The sequence below is a fragment of the Pecten maximus genome, chromosome 9 (assembly GCF_902652985.1).
Source record: "Pecten maximus chromosome 9, xPecMax1.1, whole genome shotgun sequence".
Lineage (NCBI taxonomy): Eukaryota > Metazoa > Mollusca > Bivalvia > Pectinida > Pectinidae > Pecten > Pecten maximus.
This window is the reverse complement of record NC_047023.1, coordinates 31287781-31313692: the sequence shown is the minus strand read 5'-3', so window position 1 is coordinate 31313692 and position 25912 is coordinate 31287781. Positions and strand designations below refer to the sequence as shown.

At 37.1% G+C, this 25912-nt stretch overlaps 1 protein-coding gene across 1 annotated transcript in view; it reads right to left on the bottom strand.

The window, feature by feature from the left end:
• Positions 1 to 5774: 5774 nt before the first annotated feature.
• The window catches only part of LOC117333961 (mucin-1-like), a 44614-nt gene continuing 24476 nt past the window's right edge, over positions 5775 to 25912 (bottom strand). Inside the window, exon 3 of the mRNA XM_033893381.1 lies at positions 5775 to 5940. Coding sequence (XP_033749272.1) covers positions 5775 to 5940 — 166 coding nt within the window. The remainder of the gene's footprint in view (positions 5941 to 25912) is intronic.

The following is a 25912-nucleotide window of genomic DNA, read 5'->3' as shown; positions in this document are numbered from 1 at the left end:
TTATGTGGGAGGTAATGTGTCAGTACCCTGTGTTATGTATTATATGAGTGGTAATGTGTCAGTACCCTGTGTTATGTATTATAGGGTAGGTGATGTGTCAGTACCCTGTGTTATGTATTATAGGGGAGGTAATGTGTCGGGACCCTGTGTTATGTATTATATGAGTGGTAATGTGTCAGTACCCTGTGTTATGTATTATAGGGGAGGTAATGTGTCAGTACCCTGTGTTATGTATTATGTGGGAGGTAATGTGTCAGTACCCTGTGTTATGTATTATGTGGGAGGTAATGTGTCAGTACCCTGTGTTATGTATTATATGAGTGGTAATGTGTCAGTACCCTGTGTTATGTATTATAGGGTAGGTGATGTGTCAGTACCCTGTGTTATGTATTATAGGGGAGGTAATGTGTCGGGACCCTGTGTTATGTATTATATGAGTGGTAATGTGTCAGTACCCTGTGTTATGTATTATAGGGGAGGTGATGTGTCAGTACCCTGTGTTATGTGTTATAGTGGAGGTAATGTGTAAGTACCCTGTGTTATGTATTATAGGGGAGGTCATGTGTCTGGACCCTGTGTTATGTATTATAGGGGAGGTAATGTGTCAATACCCTGTGTTATATATTATAGGGGAGGTAATGTGTCAGTACCCTGTGTTATGTATTATGTGGGAGGTAATGTGTCAGTACCCTGTGTTATGTATTATAGGGGAGGTAATGTGTCAGTACCCTGTGTTATGTATTATAGGGGAGGTAATGTGTCAGTACCCTGTGTTATGTATTATAGGGGAGGTAATGTGTCAGTACCCTGTGTTATGTATTATAGGGAAGGTAATGTGTCAATACCCTGTGTTATATATTATAGGGGAGGTAATGTGTCAGTACCCTGTGTTATGTATTATAGGGTAGGTGATGTGTCAGTACCCTGTGTTATTTATTATAGGTAATGTGTCAGTACCTTGTGTTATGTATTATATGAGTGGTAATGTGTCAGTACCCTGTGTTATGTATTATAGGGGAGGTAATGTGTCAGTACCCTGTGTTATGTATTATAGGGGAGGTAATGTGTCAGTACCCTGTGTTATGTATTATAGGGGAGGTAATGTGTCAGTACCCTGTGTTATGTAATATAGGGGAGGTAATGTGTCAGTACCCTGTGTTATGTATTATAGGGGAGGTGATGTGTCAGTATCCTGTGTTATGTATTATAGGGGAGGTAATGTGTCAGTACCCTGTGTTATGTTTACTCTACAGACCAAACATACAGTAAAACCATCGTAAACATATCAATGACGGTCATATAACAATTTCCTGGTAACATAGACTGATCATCATTTAATACGAGGTACAATAGAGGATGTAATGAGACAATGGTAGGGTATAAAGTGAGCTAGTGTACATTTAACGTCAGTATATCAGATATAGGTACCCTGGACGTGTACACCACCTTACGTTCTGATCGATATTCCGCCTAGTTGGTTGCTTTCTTAATGACCTGGTAAAAATATCTCTAGTCTGCAGACATTATACGGGCTAGCTTGCAAATTGGAAAGGAAGAAAATTCATTTGATATAACATCGTTATTGACTTTCCTCTGGCTCTGACTTCTATGATTATGTAACAAACTTTGCGGAAAAAAATCGTAATCAGAGGGATTGGTTCCGACTGTTCACAGTGTAAACTTACTCCAGCACACTAATAATACATAGAAACTTAAACTAGCTATAACAAAATCGTAACAATTATAATTAGTGTGACACGAATTTTGGTGTCCACTTCACTGCTGACGTCATATCACTCGATCGAGGAAGATACATGTACTTTAAAGCACTTTTTTAAAGTAATTAATTAGTAGAGGGCTATATGGACCAATCGGAACCCCTCGTCATTTTCTCCGAAACTAGGACGAGGTGTTCCGATTGCTATATGGACCTAACTGATATCAACGCGTTCCGAACAACCGAGAGGTTCCGAACGTGCACCGGTTGGTCATCGCAATTGTCAAATGTGCATGGATAAATATTAATGATAAGTAGTTATATAATAACATATTGAATGCACCCGAGGAATCCTAACTACTGCTGTTGGACTTGTTGTACAGGCCCTTGTGTCATTATACTGATAGGCATTAGTCGGGGGAGGGTTACATTACACATTAACCTTGACTTTATTGCTCATATTATACTCTGTTCTTTGATCTTTTTTCGTGAAAGTAGAACTGCCTAATAATAATGATAACCCTATTAGATAAAAATAAACCATGAAAATTACTATTGTGACGTCACCTTATTCTAAATGACAGCCCTTAGATTTTTTTCCGAATGTTTTTTTTTTCATCTCTATTTTTCTAGTTTAGCCAGTAATTGCATGTAGTCAGAGAATGCAGCCATTAGCTGTTGAACGACCCTGTGGCATGCCACTTCGCTCATCAACCCGTCAGAAAACGATACCGCTAGAACCGTCCAAAACAATCCTCATGGATCATCGTGGAAGTCGTGCCAAGACAATGATAAATTCAAGTCGTGCATCTCATGCATGGCTAGTACTTAGTCGATATTTCGTAATGTTGATAATGTTTAATGTTCGTTCTCACTCCTATAAGAGTATTACTGAAGAAAGTACATGTAGCCATAGCCATTTATCTCTAATGAATACCAGTGTCCGTTCATCTCTAATGAATACCCGTGTCCGCTCATCTCTAATGAATACCCGTGTCCGTTCATCTGTAAAGAATACCCGTTTCCGTTTCTCTCTAATGAATACCCGTGTCCGTTCATCTGTAATGAATACCCGTGTCTGTTCATATCTAATGAATACACGTGGCCCTCATCTCTAATGAACACCCGTGGCCGTTCATCTCTAAAGAATACCCGTGTCCCTTCATCTCTAAAGAATACCCGTGGCCGTTCATCTCTAAAGAATATCCGTGTCCGTTCATCTCTAAAGAATATCCGTGGCCGTTCATCTCTAAAAAATACCCGTGTCCGTTCATCTCTAATGAAAACCCTTGTCCGTTCATCTTTAATGAATACCCGTGTCCGTTCATCTCTAATGAATACCCGTGTCCGTTCATCTCACTTAAGAATATCCTTGTCCGTTCATCTCTAATGAAAACCCTTGTCCGTTCATCTCTAAAGAATACCCGTGTCCCTTCATCTCTAATGAATACCCGTGTCCGTTCATCTTTAATGAATACCCGTGTCCGTTCATCTCACTTAAGAATATCCTTGTCCGTTCATCTCTAATGAATACCCGTGTCCGTTCATCTCTAATGAATACCCGTGTCCGTTCATCTCACTTAAGAATATCCTTGTCCGTTCATCTATAATGAATATTCGTGTCCGTTAATCTCTAAAGAATACATGTGTCCCTTAATCTCTAATGAATACACGTGTCCGTTCATCTCTAAAGAATACCCGTGGCCGTTCATCTCTAAAGAATACCCGTGTCCGTTCATCTTTAATGAATACCCGTGTCCCTTCATCTCTAAAGAATACCCGTGTCCCTTCATCTCTAAAGAATACCCGTGTCTGTTCATCTCTAATGAATACCCGTGTCCGTTCATCTCACTTAAGAATATCCTTGTCCGTTCATCTATAATGAATATTCGTGTCCGTTCATCTCTAAAGAATACCCGTGTCCGTTCATCTCTAAAGAATACCCGTGTCTGTTAATCTCTAAAGAATACCCGTGTCCGTTCATCTCACTTAAGAATATCCTTGTCCGTTCATCTATAATGAATACCCGTGTCCCTTCATCTCTAAAGAATACCCGTGTCCCTTCATCTCTAAAGAATACCCTGTCTGTTCATCTCTAATGAATACCCGTGTCCGTTCATCTCACTTAAGAATATCCTTGTCCGTTCATCTATAATGAATATTCGTGTCCGTTCATCTCTAAAGAATACCCGTGTCCGTTCATCTCTAAAGAATACCCGTGTCTGTTAATCTCTAAAGAATACCCGTGTCCGTTCATCTCTAATGAATACCCGTGTCCGTTCATCTCTAATGAATACCCGTGTCCGTTCATCTCACTTAAGAATATCCTTGTCCGTTCATCTATAATGAATATTCGTGTCCGTTCATCTCTAATGAATACCCGTGTCCGTTCATCTCTAAAGAATACCCGTGGTCCGTTAATCTCTAAAGAATACCCGTGTCCGTTCATCTCTAAAGAATACCCGTGTCCATTCATCTCTAAAGAATTCCCGTGAGGAATCCCATTCTGTAGTTACCAAGTACTCGTTGTCTTTACGGAACCGTGAGTTACTACAGTAAATTAGAATTAACAGAAGGTAGGGTTTTCATGTTGAAGTTAGTTAGCTGCCCTGAAACAAATGGAAAGTTTAAAACACGTGGAATACTTTAAATAAATGTGTGTTATCGACGTAACAGTACAGTCATTCAGTTCCTTTCATCTCTCGGTGTAAGTGTGACGTCTGACCCACAAGTTTCTTCCAACGCTTGTACCGTACGGGATGCATTTTATGTAACCGGAAATTGGAAGTGGACAGCCAATTTTCACCAAGGGCTTTTTCGAGATGTGCAATTTAAGATCTGATTACTTAATAAGCCCATACACATGTGTTATTTTCGGAGCAGACACATTGATCAAGGCGTCGACTTAAATCTACTTAATAACATTTTCTCAACATTAGCAGTTTAGCATGGCCTGTAAATTACTTGGCTTATATTTTGGGAACACAGTTTTGATCTCAGCTAAATGTGATCTGCGAGTATGAAACTATTATTCTTCCTCACAGATAATGCTGGCACGAGCCAAACTAGAAACGCACTGATGTTCAATCTCTGACACGTGGCCTCGGCTTTTCAGAATTGAAATATTACCGGTAATTGAGTTTTTTTCCTAGTTAAAACAATTTCCATAATATTATGCTTATCATAACTTTAAAACGCAAAATATATACATAAACCCACCTTTATATCTCCCAAACAATGGATTTCAAATAACCCCGCCTACCATCTCCAATACAAACCCAATCGGAACACCTCGCCTCTAGTTTCGAAGAAAATGACGAGGGTTCCGATTGAACGTACACAGTCTCATATCACGTAAATTCCTCATTCGCTTGTGGTGAGGCAGTGCTGGTTGTGTTTTGACCGTTCCTGCCACTTTCGGCGTTCACATCATGCTATGATTGTAACATACCATTATAATAGTGCATAACTTCATCAGTATGATGGTCGACTCTGACAAGCGTCTTAGCGACTCCGACGTAGACAGAGATTTTGTCATGTTACTATCGTTTGTTATGTAATATACAATCGGGAACCGTCGGCACTTTCCGTAAACGAGAAAGTATTTTCGCGTTTACGGAAAGTGCCGACGGTTCCCGATTGACAATCGGGAACCGTCGGCACTTTCCGTAAACGAGAAAGTATTTTCGCGTTTACGGAAAGTGCCGACGGTTCCCGATTGATGTAATATATAGTCCTTATTCTGTTTCTTTGGGTATGAATTAGATTTAACTTTGAGTTTCCGCCGGAAGTTTGAAATAAATTACACGAAAGCGAAGCATATGGAGTTCGACATCGGACCGAGAAGGACCACCTAGCCGCGTCATGTCCGTCCCAGGGAGATGTCCGGCCCTGTGGACGTACCGGATGGATAGGACAAGACTCACCTGAGGGGGACACAGGCACCGGAGGCACTCGACCACCGGCCCCCGCACATCGCCTGAACATAGCTAACGCAGTGTCAAGAGTTTGTCTTTTATTCGTCAAACTGCGAGTCATTAGGCCTACAAACACGCTATTACACAACACGCTTTAAATGGCGGAGATCTGCACCAGCAGCATCACTTCGAGCTCTACCCGGATTTGTCTCTTCGTAGAGATTTGCGCTTCGTTCAATCGAAGGGAACAGTTCGTAATAGAAGAAATTACCCCCAGAAAAGTTTCGTTTCTTCGGATTCACTTGGCTGAAATAAAAATGCAGCTGTTTTTAGATTTTGATACCAATGTATTACTTTAAGGTCTGTGAAATTCTTTAGTCAGCCGAACATTTTTTTTTCGAAATATTTTACAGAGATATTTTCCAGTATTAAGTTCATTAAAACCTTACACCGACAGCCTCCTCGACTAGTACATGAATGGCTGTACCGGCTTATCAAATATTGAGGGTAGTTTCTCCCGAACACTAAGACAATTACCTGAAGTCGATTGGAATATTTCAGGGGATAGCTGTGGATTGTGTATACCAGAGAACCGAAAAATATCTTAGTGGTTGACACAGAGGGATTGCTACCAATCAGAGACCTCCAGGTACGAAACCAGATGATTGTCGTTAGCTTTCAACGTTTTCCGTAGATAAGACTACAAAATAACCTATCTACTGAAATACCTTCTTCTTTAAAGGATTAAGATGTGTGTATTTTAATTATCTATTTCATGTAAAAATAATGTGAACGCATATTTTACTGTGTGTGCAAATTATAATAAAACAAATATATATGGTTATGGAAAAGTTATCGTTTATATTTGTATGGTTATATTGAAATTAAACTGCAGTAAAAAAACAACAATGCAAAAAACCAATAAAACCTGAAGACATTTTTTTTCTATATTAGTACAATAGCGAAACAAATTTTATACTAACTTATATTGTTCATTCTCGTGATTGAAGCACGTGAAGGGATCTCATTGTACCAAGGTACTCTAGATGAAAGAGCACTTACCACTGCGCCACTGTATTTCAGTTTACTCTTCATGATCTCACTGTCATAACATGCGCACTGTATTTCAGTTTACTCTTCATGATCTCACTGTCATAACAAACATTTCAGTGAGATAACGCTATATAATTTCAGGGAGTGCCCTTCACCTTTTTCTCAATTAGGCCAGGATGTAATCTCCTGGAAACGCAATTGTTTTTTCTAGTTACTGTCAGTGTCTTATTGACTTCTTACAAAATTAGGGTCGCACAGACTCGCTATCAGAAATAGATAGATGTTCTTGTTCCTGGCATTTTTTTTCTTTTAATTTGTTGCGTCTGGCCTGGAGGATAGTCGAGGATATTACTTAATCCTGGCTGCACGAAACCGTTTTAGTGAAAATCACCATTTAGAGTGCAGTAATAAGAAGACTTGATTAACTTATTTTCACGTTAAAGTCTTGACACGAGAAACGTTTTTCCTGCGATAATCCCACGTTACTGCCGTGGTGTCCTACACATCAGTAACGACAATGGCGAGTCAGAAAATGACACAATCAACGGACATAGACAATAAATATTACACATACATGCGCGCACTCTACGACAGGTAAGCCAGGTGTGCCAATGATATATTGATGTATACACGTGCTTTTGTTTAAATCGTGTAAAATCAACCCCTGTGGGTATTATACGCTGTACGTACGCCGTGTAGTTGTACGAGATACCACCATTACTCCAGCCTTTACGGCGAGCTATACAGTAGGTTTGTGAAATCAAACTCGCAGTCACCAGTTATTGAGCATCTGGTTAACGATACAGGTCGCTAGTGTCTCTCGCCTGATGTTGTGGCGAGGAGATCGCTTGCGTGCAAAGGATTTAGACCCGGAGATCCAGTAACCTCCAGAATACATCCTCCTACATGTACTAGATTGCACATTGCACTTTAGCACGTGAAAAGAAATCGACGGATTGAACGTTTTTTTCTTGAAGTACTTTAGTGTTAACTTTAAATATATATGTTTCCTACTGATAAATACTTATGTTTAATGACGTGAATTGTTGAGAATTCCTCGATTTAGTTTTTGTTCTTGTGTTATGGGGACGTACCTCGCAGTGTACAAAACGGTGTGGAGCACTCAGGTAAGATTTCCTAAATTATTCTTACTATAGTATTATATACTACATTTGGTTTTGTATATTGACAAGTTTTTTTATTACATCTGTACATTATTTCTGGCTAGGCGATTGGATGCCGTAGATCGTGAGTTCGAGGCCCGGTCAGGGCACGAGTCATTAAGCCGTCTTCCTTCGTTAGTTGTGTTACTATGTTATATATCTATTTATTAGCACAATGTATCATATGCACTATGTGTTGGTGATCCGAAGATAAAGATATGAATTTCCTGTCGTAGTTGTACTGTGATGAATACTTATTTTAGATATAATGTACATATCTTATATATAACCTAGTAACACAAATGACGAAGGCGGACAACTTTTTCACTCATGCCCTGACCGGGCCTCGAACTCTCGATCTACGGCACCCAATCGTACCGCTGCGCCACATCGGCGTTCTTAAAAAAGAACGTTTCAATGGCGCAGTGATGGTCGGCCCGATACTCTGACATGATCATTGTGGAAGTCGTCTATACGATGATATGGATATCTGGATCGCAATGTATTTACATACATGGATACAAATTGTACATATACATGTATTATAAATATTTCTCTCGGTAAAACTACGACAGGAAATTCAAATATATATCTTCGGATCGCCAACACATGGTGTATATGATACATTGCACCTGATCGCCTTGCCAGAAATATCCATTTTATAGCCATTTAAAACCACTGTTATACACAAAAAAACAACAACATTTAAATGGCGCAGTGCTGGTAGGCCCGATACCCTGAACTGATCACAATGACATCGTCTATAAGATGAATACATCCCAATGTACATATGTTCAACACAGTACAATATTACAACAGGAATTTCAAATCTTTAACCTTGGATTAACAACACAGTACATGATGCATTGTGTTTATGGTTAGATAAGTGACATAGTAACACAAATGACGAAGGAAGACAATATTCCATTCATATTTTATTGAAAAAAACAAACAAAAAACACGAAAATAGTCATTGCACATTCACAATAATTGCGCATGTGCGCACCAGTCCGGCTATGAACAATGAATTCTGACGCGTCAAATTTGATGTTTTCACACTTGTAAGCGATGTTTTCGTTAGTAAGGTTATATACCGAACCCACACCAGAAATAGAAAAATAAGTGTGTGAATTATCTAACAAAGTACTTAATAGGCTTAGTATCATGGATATAAGTCGTGGACATTTCGTGATATTTTCATGAACTTTTTTGTTGAATGAAATTGAATTAGACTATTAAGGGGGTGTATGATAACCGTTTACCTTATTTCATGTATTGCTGAATACATTTCAAACTGATGTATTTTGTTGCTAGTCTTCACGACTGCCTTTCTTAAAAAAAAACAAAAAAAAAACCCAGCAGTAACACAGTACATATTCAGAAACAAAGGACACTTCAGATGAGTTATAAACGTGACCTCTTCGATATCAAAGAACCGACTTCCTCACGTACAACCTCACTCGGAACACCTCGGCCGATTCTCTACGGTCATCTAAACCTCGGATGTATCACGGCACTCGGAGTGGTACAACCTACAACCTACCACTCCCGGAAAAAGCAAACACGACTTGGCCATTATGGCCAGGTCTGATATGTACTAATCGGCACGTGAGGTCTAGGTCACAACCGTAAACACGGAGTTTTTAATGTTGCGTCCTCTGTGTTTTCTTTGTCGTGTCAAAGAGTTATAGAAGGTAGTAGTCTAGATGCAGAAAAATAAGTTTAGCAGTTAATTCGTAATGTGGGAGTAAGAACGACGTAAACGTGCCGTGCTGCCCGCAAGAGTGACGTCAGAAGTTCGCAGTAAAACTCCCGAGAATTTGCACGTGCGTGCTTCGTAGATGTAGTAAAGTTGTCTTGCGACATACTTACGGCAGACGCACATACGGCACACTTATCATTGCGTCCCTACCACTTTCAACGCACGTGTGGCCGTTCTGTCCCTCTACGTGTCTTGTACGTACCAAGACGATGACCGCCTTATATTCCGAATCCCCTATAGTCCGAATTCCCTATAGTCCAAAGGCCCAATGGCCCGAAGGTCGATTTAGTTCGTGAGTTGTAAGTGCGTCCGTCGTACTAGACAATAAGCAAATGATGGAGAAAAAACAATAAGTAAATTATGGAGACAAGCCAATAAGTAGATGATGGAGACAAGACAATAAGTAAATGATGGAGACAAAACAATAAGTAAATTATGGAGACAAGACAATTAGTAAATAATGGGAGACAAGACAATAAGTAAATTATAGAAAGAAGACAATAAGTAAATGATGGAGACAAGACAATTAGTAAATGATGCAGACAAGACAATAAGTAAATTATAGAAACAAGACAATAAGTAAATGATGGAGACAAAACAATAAATAAATGATGTAGATTTGACAATAAGTAAATTATGGAGACAAGACAATAAATAAATGATGGAGACAAGACAATAAGTAAATTATGGAGACAAGACAATAAGTAAATTATGGAGACAAGACAATAAGTAAATTATGGAGACAAAACAATAATTAAATGATGGAGACAAGGCAATACGTAAATTATGGAGACAAGACAATAAATAAATGATGGAGACAAGACAATAAGTTAACGATGGAGACAAGACAATAAGTAAATAATGGAGACAAGACAATAAGTAAATGATCTAGACAAGAAAATAAGTAAACTATGGAGACAAGACAATAAGTAAATGATAAAGACAAGACAATAAGTAAATGATGGAGACAAGGCAATAAGTAAATTATGGAGACAAGACAATAAGTAGATGATGGAGACAAGACAATAAGTAGATGATGGAGACAAAACAATAAGTAGATGATGGAGACAAGACAATAAGTAGATGATGGAGACAAAACAATAAGTAAATTATGGAGACAAGACAATAAGTAAATTATAGAAAGAAGACAATAAGTAAATGATGGAGACAAGACAATAAGTAAATGATAGAAACAAGACAATAAGTAAATGATGGAGACAAGACAATAAGTAAATGATGGAGACAAGACAATTAGTAAACGATGCAGACAAGACAATAAGTAAATTATGGAGACAAGACAATAAGTAAATTATGGAGACAAGGCAATAAGTAAATTATGGAAACAAGACAATAAGTAAATGATGGAGACAAGACAATTAGTAAATAATGGGAGACAAGACAATAAGTAAATTATAGAAAGAAGACAATAAGTAAATGATGGAGACAAGACAATTAGTAAATGATGCAGACAAGACAATAAGTAAATTATAGAAACAAGACAATAAGTAAATGATGGAGACAAAACAATAAATAAATGATGTAGATTTGACAATAAGTAAATTATGGAGACAAGACAATAAATAAATGATGGAGACAAGACAATAAGTAAATTATGGAGACAAGACAATAAGTAAATTATGGAGACAAGACAATAAGTAAATTATGGAGACAAAACAATAAATAAATGATGGAGACAAGGCAATACGTAAATTATGGAGACAAGACAATAAATAAATGATGGAGACAAGACAATAAGTTAACGATGGAGACAAGACAATAAGTAAATAATGGAGACAAGACAATAAGTAAATGATCTAGACAAGAAAATAAGTAAACTATGGAGACAAGACAATAAGTAAATTATGGAGACAAGACAATAAGTAAATTATGGAGACAAGACAATAAGTAAATTATGGAGACAAGACAATAAATAAATTATGGAGACAAGACAATAAGTAAATTATGGAGACAAGACAATAAGTAAATTATGGAAACAAGATAATAAGTAAATGATGGAGACAAGACAATTAGTAAATGATGGGAGACAAGACAATAAGTAAATTATAGAAAGAAGACAATAAGTAAATGATGGAGACAAGACAATTAGTAAACGATGCAGACAAGACAATAAGTAAATTATAGAAACAAGACAATAAGTAAATGATGGAGACAAAACAATAAATAAATGATGTAGATTTGACAATAAGTAAATTATGGAGACAAGACAATAAGTAAATGATGGAGACAAGACAATAAGTAAATTATGGAGACAAGACAATAAGTAAATTATGGAGACAAGACAATAAATAAATGATGGAGACAAGACAATAAGTTAACGATGGAGACAAGACAATAAGTGAATTATGGAGACAAGACAATAAGTAAATAATGGAGACAAGACAATAAGTAAATTATGGCCGTAAATGATCTAGACAAGACAATAAGTAAACTATGGAGACAAGACAATAAGTAAATGATAAAGACAAGACAATAAGTAGATGATGGAGACAAGACAATAAGTAAATTATGGATACAAGACAATAAGTAAATTATGGAGACAAGACAATAAGTAAATGATTGAGACAAGGCAATAAGTAAATTATGGAGACAAGACAATAAGTAAATTATGGAGACAAGACAATAAATAAATTATGGAGACAAGACAATAAGTAAATTATGGAGACAAGACAATAAGTAAATTATGGAAACAAGATAATAAGTAAATGATGGAGACAAGACAATTAGTAAATGATGGGAGACGACAATAAGTAAATTATAGAAAGAAGACAATAAGTAAATGATGGAGACAAGACAATTAGTAAACGATGCAGACAAGACAATAAGTAAATTATAGAAACAAGACAATAAGTAAATGATGGAGACAAAACAATAAATAAATGATGTAGATTTGACAATAAGTAAATTATGGAGACAAGACAATAAATAAATGATGGAGACAAGACAATAAGTAAATTATGGAGACAAGACAATAAGTAAATTATGGAGACAAGACAATAAATAAATGATGGAGACAAGACAATAAGTTAACGATGGAGACAAGACAATAAGTAAATAATGGAGACAAGACAATAAGTAAATGATCTAGACAAGAAAATTAGTAAACTATTGAGACAAGACAATAAGTAAATGATAAAGACAAGACAATAAGTAAATGATGGAGACAAGACAATAAGTAAATGATGGAGACAAGACAATAAGTAAATTATGGCCGTAAATGATCTAGACAGGACAATAAGTAAACTATAGAGACAAAGACAATAAGTAAATGATAAAGACAAGACAATAAGTAAATGATGGAGACAAGACAATAAGTAAATTATGGAGACAAGACAATAAGTAAATTTTAGAAAGAATACAATAAGTAAATGATAAAGACAAGACAATAAGTAAATGATGGAGACAAGACAATGAGTGAATTATGGAGACAAGACAATAAGTAAATAATGGAGACAAGACAATAAGTAAATTATGGCCGTAAATGATCTAGACAAGACAATAAGTAAACTATGGAGACAAGACAATAAGTAAATGATAAAGACAAGACAATAAGTAGATGATGGAGACAAGACAATAAGTAAATTATGGAGACAAGACAATAATTAATTGATGGAGACAAGGCAATAAGTAAATTATGGAGACAAGACAATAAGTAAATTATGGAGACAAGACAATAAATAAATTATGGAGACAAGACAATAAGTAAATTATGGAGACAAGACAATAAGTAATAAGTAAATGATGGAGACAAGACAATTAGTAAATGATGGGAGACAAGACAATAAGTAAATTATAGAAAGAAGACAATAAGTAAATGATGGAGACAAGACAATTAGTAAACGATGCAGACAAGACAATAAATAAATTATGGAGACAAGACAATAAGTAAATGATGGAGACAAAACAATAAATAAATGATGTAGACAAGACAATAAGTAAACGATGCAGACAAAACAATAAGCAAATGATGGAGACAAGACAATAACTAAATGATGGAGACAAGACAATAAGTAAATTATTGAAAGTAAACAATAAGTAGATTATAACTATATAATTTATAAATCATGAAAACTGAACAATAATTAAATGATGAAAACTAGACATTAAGTAAATTATGGCGCCTATCAGACATGTTCTCATCATACGTCGATTTCAAATATTTCCTCAACTTTTCTTGTCAGGATTTTTATGGCTCTGCCGTTTACCTATTATGATTTAATGTTTGATTCTGCGTATCGATAGAAATATAGGTCTATAGAAGTATAGGTATATTTATGATATTTTAGCTTCAAATCAAACATTGATAAATTATTCTAGCTAATTAAGATTAAATACTGGATATTAGACGCCCGTTTCAGCGCCGAATATTGTCATTGTTTGGTCGATTTGGGGCGACGGACGTCTGTATGTCGACAGAAGAATGGTGAGCAAATGTCTGAGAACAATGTTTCTTTCTTGTCTATGTTCAGAAATCTAAAAGTATGTGCCTCGGCCGGGGATCAAACCCAGGACCCCTGGTTTACTGGTCAAATACTCAGCCGATCAATCCATCTAAGATATTTCGATATTTTTATCGACCAATCGGTCTTCTCCTTTCATTGTCATTCCATACGTACTCCCTTTTAAAGGATAACATTATTTCAGATGTTTGAAGTGAGTTATGTTGGCGGCGATTTTAACAGAAGCAAATTGTTTATACATGTATATTACTTTCAGAATAATGGGGTATGAATACTGGTATGATGCTAACTTCTTGGGAGACATTGCCCGAGCTCGAGTGTCTATCAGGTACAAATTGTATATGTAGTTACTATGTTCCGAAAGACTCAGTCAGAAACGAGACCAATTGTATATTTTGTAGACCGAAAGGTTGCTACGGTTGTGAGATTGTACTATGTTTCTAACCTTGATGCACACATCGTTCATGCATGCACTGTGCGTACACTCTGGTCTTTTGAATCAAGGTTACTCAGACTCTTCAGGGACCCGATGTTTTTAAACAACTTTGTACGGTTTCCGATCGCATTTCAAGTCATGCTTTAGATCAACAGACCTTTTTAATTCTGAGATTACCCTACATTGGTCGATGTTGATCATTATGTGCCCCTATAATCCCTTGTGACTTAAGTTTCAGGGTCAGTTTAACTGGTGACAATTTTACTGTTACATTATTCAATGCATGGTTTTTGTGAGGTGTCGATGACTTATATAATATTCCGATTTTGTTTTCTCATATTATCGTTTACTTTTGTAATCCGAACTTTCATCATTCATTAGGGTGAGCTGAATAGCAAATCCTTTGATATCAGTGATATCTTACAATCCTATATATCACTACTACGGTCCAATTAAACATAAGTAACTTGATCAGGTGTTAGTATGTGTCATGGCTAACCAAGGACATTGCTGCACGGGGACATGTCATTTAATAAGCTGGCTGTTAATTTCGACAAAACCTGCGAAACATGCATTTTTAGTGGGACGCAATAAGCTGATTTGGATCTCCAATATTACACAAAATAACCATGCCGTTTCGCTCACTAGTGTCTATATCGAACAATAGAAACATTGGTTTGACCGGATTTGATTAACATATGTATAAACAAGGATTCTATTTTGACCTTTCAAATGGCGACTGTGAATAATATTACACAAATATGGCATGTCAGGAGGCATTTCAAACATAAACAATGCTCAACTGTGAACATGGCAAGAAGACTGCTTTTAAGAAAACAATGTTCAACGCTGAGTTTGAAGTAAAAAGTGCATATTTCTGAAAAAAAGGCCACCAACTCAACAGTTTAACTTTTGGTAAACATCCTGCTTGCTATGATCAGATGGATTACGAAATAAGAGCCTTTATATTGATTGAAATGCCTCCATTTATACTTTATTTGTGTATTATTATTCACAGCCGCCATTTGCATTTCAAGTTCAACAAAATAAGCGTTTATACGCACTGAAGTGAAATCTGGTCAAACAAAAGCTCCTATCGTGTGGTATAGACACTAGTGGGTATAGCAGCTTGATATTTTCCAGGTTTAAGTGACATATGAATATTGCCCTGCTTTATATTACCACAAAGTAACTCTACAAAAGAAACTGTGTGCATCTACAACAAATTATTGATGATTTTAAGAAACTACATTTTGGTATATTACTACATGACCAGTTTTGTACAAATGTGTAGATATTTTATTCGTTTTTAAAATTCAATATTATTCTATATACAGTCAAACCTCGATGATTCGAACTTCGTTGATTCGAATTTCTCGCTGTATCGAACTTTTTGCTTGGTCCCGAATTTTTTCACTATATAACACTACTAACGAAACTATGTATGATTCGAATTTTTATAAATCGAAGTTTTCGATGTATCGAATTTTTTTCATGACCCGTTAGCTATGATATTATAGATAATTGACATCTCATGATTCGAACAAAAAAATTACCTGTACTGACCACTGGACAGGTGTTTGTCGTGACCCCTGCGGCAAGATTTCACACCTCTCCCCCAAATGCCCTGACTGACAATAGGGATAACGATAGCGTGTGTTGTCACTCCCGGTCATGGGGTTAATTTAATAATCAGACCAAATTGATAGATAAAAGGTGTATTTAGAAGCCATGACATTTAATCACTCCGGTAAAACATTTCGGTAGTCGTCTCTGATAATCTCCGCCGCCATTGAAATCAGCGGTCGGTGAGTAAATTTTACGGAACTGTAAAACAACCGGACCAATTTTAAACACAAACAATTAGCGATAGCTTCACTCATATTCAAAGTGTCACGTTTCAAACTTATACATAAATATCCAAGTAAATCGATTATTTGTCATTCAATCATGCATTCTCCAACCGATCGGCATTCCGTATTTTATATGCACATAACGTAAACGCACGTGTCTTTAGCAGAAAAGCCTAACGACTTACGTAAGTGTGCATTGTACTTCTTTTGCTTTATCTGTTAAACGCGATAAAAGTGTTTTGTAACCGATACATATTTTGTTTAATTAATAAAATGCTTAGGTATAATTAATGAAAAGAATTTTTATTTTGTTGTGTTTGAGGTATAAATTAACTAAACTTTTCGATATGAGCCTGACAGGCGACGATCAACACGAAGACACTGAGGACATGTAACGTTAACAGATATGGTAATTATCAAGAAAACATCGATCTATTGTCAACCATGAATAATTCGAAGTCCCGCTGTTTCGAAGTTTTTCTGTTAGTCCCTTGAACTTCGAAACATCGAAGTTTGACTGTATATATATATTGAACTCTTCGATATACTTTCACGTGCGGGGGAATTCAAAATATCTCTGCCGTTGGTCGCATAGCGTTCTAGTGTTGAACATGATAAGGTCACGCTAGTATCCGCCTTCGGCCCACGTTTGCCGAAGGGTTCATTGTAACGTTGTTTCTCCAGTTACTAAAACATTATTCTTATTGTATTTTATTGTATTTCCAGTACTTCTTATATATATTATGTGATTGTATTTGTAATTTTTTGTGTTTTGATAAAGGGGCGGATTGCCTCGAAAATTTAACAAACCTTATTGTTTACACTGTTTGAATTACTTCTTTGCCCCATATAATCATTACGAGTAATTCGTATCCTCCATACATTTATGTGAGGATCCAGTGTTATCTGGATTATACTGTTTATATTACTTCTTTGACCCTTATATATATATACATGTATATATATGACATGTAGACGTGTATACATCGCTGTGACTCTTATTCCTGTCATTATGTATCTGTAGACCTGTATTTTAACAGTTTGTCCCCAAACATATGGGTAGTATAATCAGGATTGATTCGTCCAGGTAATTACTTGTTGGTATATTACTCCATCAGAAACTTGACCAGTTAGTGTAGAGTGAAACTGGTCATTTTTCAAAACAATCAGTTAGTGTAGAGTGAAACTAGTCGTTTTTCAATATAATCAGATAGTGTAGAATGAAACTGGTCATTTTTCAAAACAATCAGTTAGTGTAGAGTGAAACTAGTCGTTTTTCAATATAATCAGATAGTGTAGAATGAAACTGGTCATTTTTCAAAACAATCAGTTAGTGTAGAATGAAACTGGTCATTTTTCAAAACAATCAGTTAGTGTAGAGTGAAACTAGTCGTTTTTCAATATAATCAGATAGTGTAGAATGAAACTGGTCATTTTTCAAAACAATCAGTTAGTGTAGAGTGAAACTGGTCATTTTTCAAAACAATCAGTTAGTGTAGAGTGAAACTAGTCGTTTTTCAATATAATCAGATAGTGTAGAATGAAACTGGTCATTTTTCAAAACAATCAGTTAGTGTAGAGTGAAACTAGTCGTTTTTCAATATAATCAGATAGTGTAGAATGAAACTAGTCGTTTTTCAATATAATCAGATAGTGTAGAATGAAACTGGTCATTTTTCAAAACAATCAGTTAGTGTAGAGTGAAACTAGTCGTTTTTCAATATAATCAGATAGTGTAGAATGAAACTGGTCATTTTTCAAAACAATCAGTTAGTGTAGAGTGAAACTAGTCGTTTTTCAATATAATCAGATAGTGTAGAATGAAACTAGTCGTTTTTCAATATAACCAGTTAGTGTACAGTGAAACTGGTCATTTTTCAATATAATCTGTCTTTACACCTATTTACGGTTGAAATCGCCAATCATAATCACTTTTCCTTTGCTAGAAAACAGTTCCATATTATTCTCCAGTTCCTCGACCAACTTGACTTTCTGGTGGATTATAAACACAACATAAGTATATATTACCTTCTCCGAAATTTGTAACCACAGCTGAAACCTAGGTCGTTATGCTGAAATCAATAAATGTTCTCATTTTTTCACCTTGCTTTTGGTTTGATTTTAATCGCTCAACACAGATGGCTTTAAACCCACCCAGCTTAACAATACTGCTAGCATTCACTTAGGAATATAAAATCGTAGATTTTTTAATATACACGTATTTCCCTATTCACCAACTTGGATTCCAATCTTCTATTTATATTCCACGGAAGATGTGACCCCTGAGGATACTCTCCTTGGATTCTATTATATTCCATGGAAGGATTTAACCCCTGTATATACTCTCCTTCCTTTCTTATTTGTTTCCTATTTGTTTATACTCTCCTTCCTTTCCTATTTGTTTCCTATTTGTATATACTCTCCTTCCTTTCCTATTTGTTTCCTATTTGTTTATACTCTCCTTCCTTTCCTATTTGTTTCCTATTTGTATATTCTCTCCTTCCTTTCCTATTTGTTTCCTATTTGTATATTCTCTCCTTCCTTTCCTATTTGTTTCCTATTTGTATATACTCTCCTTCCTTTCCTATTTGTTTCCTATTTGTATATACTCTCCTTCCTTTCCTATTTGTTTCCTATTTGTATATACTCTCCTTCCTTTCCTATTTGTTTCCTATTTGTATATACTCTCCTTCCTTTCCTATTTGTTTCCTATTTGTATATACTCTCCTTCCTTTCCTATTTGTTTCCTATTTGTATATACTCTCCTTCCTTTCCTATTTGTTTCCTATTTGTATATACTCTCCTTCCTTTCCTGTTTGTTTCCTATTTGTTTATACTCTCCTTCCTTTCCTAGTTGTTTCCTATTTGTTTATACTCTCCTTCCTTTCCTATTTGTTTCCTATTTGTATATACCCTCCTTCCTTTCCTAGTTGTTTCCTATTTGTATATACTCTCCTTCCTTTCCTATTTGTTTCCTATTTGTTTATACTCTCCTTCCTTTCCTATTTGTTTCCTATTTGTATATACTCTCCTTCCTTTCCTATTTGTTTCCTATTTGTTTATACTCTCCTTCCTTTCCTATTTGTTTCCTATTTGTATATACTCTCCTTCCTTTCCTATTTGTTTCCTATTTGTTTATACTCTCCTTCCTTTCCTATTTGTTTCCTATTTGTATATACTCTCCTTCCTTTCCTATTTGTTTCCTATTTGTTTATACTCTCCTTCCTTTCCTATTTGTTTCCTATTTGTATATACTCTCCTTCCTTTCCTATTTGTTTCCTATTTGTTTATACTCTCCTTCCTTTCCTATTTGTTTCCTATTTGTATATTCTCTCCTTCCTTTCCTATTTGTTTCCTGTGTCTGTGTTTCCTCCTCTATTGTACCGACCATCCAGTATGGTTGTCCCCTCCTTTGATCCGCCTGTCTCTCTCTCTGATTGATATAGAGAGATTTGTCCTTTACCAGAATTACCTTCTTATTTTCGTCCTTTGATCCGCCTGTCTCCCTCTCTGATTGATGTGGAGAGATTTGTTTCTTACCAGAAATGACTTCTTATTTTCGTTCTTTGTACATTTCATTGTTGGTTATAACGCCTTCCATTTCGCATTAATTGAAGTCGGAAACTATTCACTGGTCCCAAAAGTTGAATTTAGGCTGCTTTCCCTGTACACGAAGTCTGTGACCCAGGCAATTATCGGACTATATGGCTCCGGTGAGATAGGTAGTGGCACAGCTCCCGACAGATGAGATAGGTAGCGGTACAACTCCCTACAGGTAAGATAGGTAGCGGTACAGCTCCCTACAGGTAAGATAGGTAGTGGTACAGCTCCCGACAGATGAGATAGGTAGCGGTACAGCTCCCGACAGGTAAGATAGGTAGCGGTACAGCTCCCGCCAGGTGAGATAGGTAGTGGTACAGCTCACGACAGATGAGATAGGTAGCGGTACAGCTCCCGACAGGTAAGATAGGTAGTGGTACAGCTCCCGACAGGTAAGATAGGTAGCGGTACAGCTCCCTACAGGTGAGATAGGTAGCGGTACAGTTCCCGACAGGTAAGATAGGTAGCGGTACAGCTCCCGCCGGGTGAGATAGGTAGTGGTACAGCTCCCGACAGATGAGATAGGTAGCGGTACATCTCCCGGCAGGTGAGATAGGTAGCGGTACAACTCCCGACAGGTGAGATAGGTAGCGGTACAGCTCCCGGCAGGTGAGATAGGTAGCGGTACAGCTCCCGACAGGTGAGATAGGTAGCGGTACATCTGCTGGAGTTTTAGTACTACTTGAGGCTGGCGGAAATGTGGTTTCAGATATACTTGAGACATGGATATCAATACTAAAGTAATGAACAGCTGGAACACTATGAGGATGTTAAAGCTAAATAACAAACGAATGGGGAATGTCTATGTTATATAACGTCGTTCCATCTTGCTTTGAAAACGGCATTTCCCCCGTGATATAGAGGATAATAAAACATAGAGTGACACCAAACTCTACCAATCTAATGGGTCCGCTGGAGTTTCGTGTGAGAAGTCCTCAGTCTCTGTCTTGTAAAGCGTATTGTTGCATTCTCAACAAACGTCTAGCGCCGTTGTTGGAGTTAGAAAACATGAAAGAGGATGACCAAATGACTTACGGTACCAACGAGTTGCCTGGAGCATATCTTCTCTCTTTATAACGTTAGTCAGAAAAATAACGCCAATGTCTCGGCATTTTAGTGTTTCATTCAACTACAGAAGGCTTTTGATACTGTTTATAGGGTATGCTTGTGGTACAAGCTCTTTTAAACGTGTGGTACAAGCTCTATTAAACGTGTGGTACAAGCTCTTAACTTGTGGTATAAGCTCTTAACTTGTGATACAAGCTCTTAACTTGTGGTGTGCGCTGCAAAATTTATAACGCGGCCATGTCTCTGAATAGTAACGTTAAGCGTCACGTCAGATTAAATGAAGTTTTAATGGAATGTATCAACGTTAACAGTCGACTAAAACAAGACTATTTGTTATTGTCAGCATTTTTTCTATCTGAAAAAGTCTGACTTAGGACTACATATCGGTATTATTACAAGCTCCCTGTTTTACACAACATCTTTATTATTGCTTCAACTGCCGAAGTCGCCGCAACAAGTACTTTAAAAAGTCATTATTGATAGTTTACACAAGGTTAAAGCGACTCTAACTGTAGATTTCACACTCATTAAACAATGATTTCTTCTTTAAGTAGTAAAGGTGGGTTTAAGATATAGCAATTTACGAGCCTATACCGTAAACATGCTTCATAGATAGATATATTTACGAGTTTTAAAACACTATTTAACTCACTGGATGTTTGTAAAGAATTTTTTATGTAGAAAGTCGAATGGAGTCACATGGGTGGCGAGTCCGCACAACGTCCTAATTACGCGTGATATCATACATTACTGTAGGACCTACATAATTGTACTGTTTGGATTTACAGAAAAAAGTTGCGAACTTTTTAATTCTCGTAATTAAGGGAAAGGTTAAATGTCAAGCCTGATGATATCTTCCAACAGTGATTTCAGTTATAGTCGCTTTAAAAACATTGAAGTTCTTCATTATAGAAGTGTTTCTCCAAATGGAGTCACTTGATTGTGAAACGGTATTTTTCTACAGAGTCACTAACTACCACATCTTGGTCTAACTACTAACACACTACGGTGTGGTCGTGACCTAACTACTAACACACTACGGTGTGGTCATGGTCTAACTACTAACACACTACGGTGTGGTCATGGTCTAACTACTAACACACTACGGTGTGGTCATGGTCTCCTACTAACACACTACGGTGTGGTCGTGATCTAACTACTAACACACTACGGTGTGGTCGTGGTCTAACTACTAACACACTACGGTGTGGTCGTGACCTAACTACTAACACACTACGGTGTGGTCGTGGTCTAACTACTAACACACTATGGTGTGGTCGTGGTCTAACTACTAACACACTACGGTGTGGTCGTGATCTAACTACTAACACACTACGGTGTGGTCGTGGTCTAACTACTAACACACTACGGTGTGGTCGTGGTCTAACTACTAATACACTACGGTGTGGTCGTGGTCTAGTTACTAACACACTACGGTGTGGTCGTGGTCTAACTACTAACACACTACGGTGTGGTCGTGGTCTAGCTACTAACACACTACGGTGTGGTCGTGGTCTAACTACTAACACACTACGGTGTGGTCGTGGTCTAACTACTAACACACTACGGTGTGGTCGTGGTCTAGTTACTAACACACTACGGTGTGGTCGTGGTCTAACTACTAACACACTACGGTGTGGTCGTGGTCTAGCTACTAACACACTACGGTGTGGTCGTGGTCTAACTACTAACACACTGCGGTGTGGTCGTGGTCTAACTACTAACACACTACGGTGTGGTCGTGGTCTAACTACTAACACACTACGGTGTGGTCGTGGTCTAACTACTAACACACTACAGTGGGGTCTTGGTCTAACTACTAACACACTACGCTGTGGTCGTGGTCTAACTACTAACACACTACGCTGTGGTCGTGGTCTAGTTACTAACACACTACGGTGTGGTCGTGGTCTAACTACTAACACACTCCGGTGTGGTCTTGGTCTAACTACTAACACACTACGGTGTGGTCGTGGCCTAACTACTAACACACTCCGGTGTGGTCGTGGTCTAACTACTAACACACTACGGTGTGGTCGTGGTCTAGTTACTAACACACTACGGTGTGGTCGTGGTCTAACTACTAACACACTACGATGTGGTCGTGGCCTAACTACTAACACACTACGGTGTGGTCATAAATCTCAGTTTATTGTCATTCATTCCATAATTCTGGAAAAAACCATGTCTGTTCCTCTCAAATGTGTATTTTCCATTTAATTTCATCGAGTACATTTATACCCATCCGTAGCGCGGCCGATCATCTCGTTGAGATCCCATAAGCGCGTGCAAGCTAAGTGCTTTCTAGTTCCATGTTATTATACGACCATTTGGAAACCTTATATAATATTTTGTCCTGTGGTACCCACTAAAGGCGACTTAAGACAGAACACTTCAAATCGATGTTTTCCTACGGAAGAGATCCAACCCATATCTCCCGGCTTCCCTCACGGGAAGTATTTCCTGCTACAGCATTGCTGTATTTTGAATGTTATTTATAGCACGGTGCTCGATATGTCAAATTACGCACTAATAGCATCACGTGACTTTTGCAAACGCGGCATTTCATTCGTAAAAAGTAACATATTATTTGTAAAAAGCTGACGTGCAGTACGTAAACAGCTGTTTTTCCGATTCCGTTGTTGGTTTTACGGATATTTTCTTAAGCTTTGTTGAAGAGTATTTTCCCCCAAAGTACTCTATCAATAAGAACTAAAGACAAGCCGTGGACGACCTCCGGGCCCATACAAATCAGGGATAGGTTGCATAAATTCGCAAGGTCGACCAAATCTCTTTCAGACGTTAATAAATTTAAATTGTGACGAAATTACAGTTGATAACATGAAAAGTCAATGCGCGTATCATCCTTTTTGTAAATGTTCCTGGTATTATTGATGGGTATTCATCTTCCAATCCTATGTCATATTGGTGGCGCCTTACGTGCCCTGTTAACGGTTAATCAAACCTAATCCAACTTCGCTAGCCAAGGGTGTTCAATGCGGTACTCTCCTTTTGAACACACTTGGCTAGCGAAGTTTTTACTCATCCAGTGGATCCATTTTCTGATGATATTGTAACTAAAGACAAAGACAAAGCTTAGTTATTTTATAATTATCTTAGTAGTATAGCAAGAGTAGATGACAGTAACACAGCTATTCCTGTGGTTCAGTCATAAACTGGTAAACAGATTAGTGTTATAAATACTACCGAAATACTCGATATACTACAATATAATGAATCCTTGCAAGGCCTCGGGTGGACAGGGTGTCGGCCATCGTAGGTTACATCATACACTGTACACCTCTCGAAACATTTCTTAATATGTCTGAGACCAATACCTGGAAATTAGCTGGTGTCATGTCTTTATTTAAAAAGGGTGACAGATATCTTCTAACTACAGGTCGATATATCTACTCTCCACTGTTGGAAAGGTCATTAAAAGATAGAAATATTCCATAGAATATTCTATAGAAATTCTTATTTTCACAAACACCAATCAGGTTAAATGCATGATGTATTTAGAATCATGGGTGTGCTGCATTTGAAGAGAAACATATAAACAGTATGTGCAGTTTTGTTTGTTTGTTTGTTGTTGTTGTTGTTTTTTTTTTTTTTTTTATATTTGCAAAGCTTTTGATAGGGTTTGACATAGGTGTATGTAGGTTAAATTAAAGTACAGGATCCCTTAATTGAGGCTATCTCCTACCAGCTCTGCTTTTATACCTTCCACACTTCATAATTAGAGTGCCTTAAATGGTGCCGCGCGTTCACTACTTTCATTAGATTTTTACAGTCTCCCACGACTATATATTTTGGGTCGGATATCATAAGATAGATATTTTTCACAGAAGGCCTATTCAGTGATTAAAGATCTTTTTAGCCAAACCTTATACATTATGCAGCATGTACTTGCGGTTACCATTTTTAGAAGTCTTTCAAAACTTTTAAGAATGTCGTCTTTTTATAACTCAAAGGGTACTCTTATCCAAAATGCTGATAACGTCTATTACATATTTCAGTAACCCCAAAGCATTACGCTTCTCTCCACAAATGGATACACACATACACAGACCACATATGATTCGATCATCTTTTATGTAAATAAATCCCGGTCGGGGGGCTTTTCCCCAAAGACGGTTGCTTTCGGAGCAATAGTGCGATATTATCTTAAGCAACTGTAAAATGTCTAAATTGTTATCCTTGTTCTTATTGACATTTTATGGTTCATTGATGTCACAATGTAAACTCGCTAAAGTACTATAATCCCAACAAACTCCCGAGAATCAATCTACATCGCCCTCCATGTTGTTTCCGGAAGTAGATGATATCACGTGATATGCAAATGTACTAGGGAAGATGAAACCTCGGAATATTCAAAACAGTTTTCATAGCCTTTCTATTTTCTGGTGTTTACCGCAGGAAATAGTTGTATTTTTGTCTGTTTTATCATTATTGATATTTTCCAACACATTTTAAAATGAATAGTCAACGGTTTTGGAGTGTCATTGATTTTCAGCTCTATAGTTTCAGAGGAGGATGCGATGGATTCCATTTGGAAACAGTTTTGCCTGGAAGCCCGCGTCTTACCGTGGACCTGAATTAAAATGTCTTGATATATGTGCACACTTTTAGTAAGTCAAACAAACTATTTTGACAGTAATACATATTTATTATTGTAGGAATATGCATGTTTTTCATTGTTTCACTAGTCTTCTTTTGTAAATGTTTTTGCGAGAAGGTGTAGATAAGTTGTTATAATTTTTGTCTTATCCTTTGTTATCAGATTTGCAAAAGATATAAAAACAAAAATCAAATCATGATATGTGCGAACGATGTATCAACGATGTGCTTGGTGCGTTGTGATC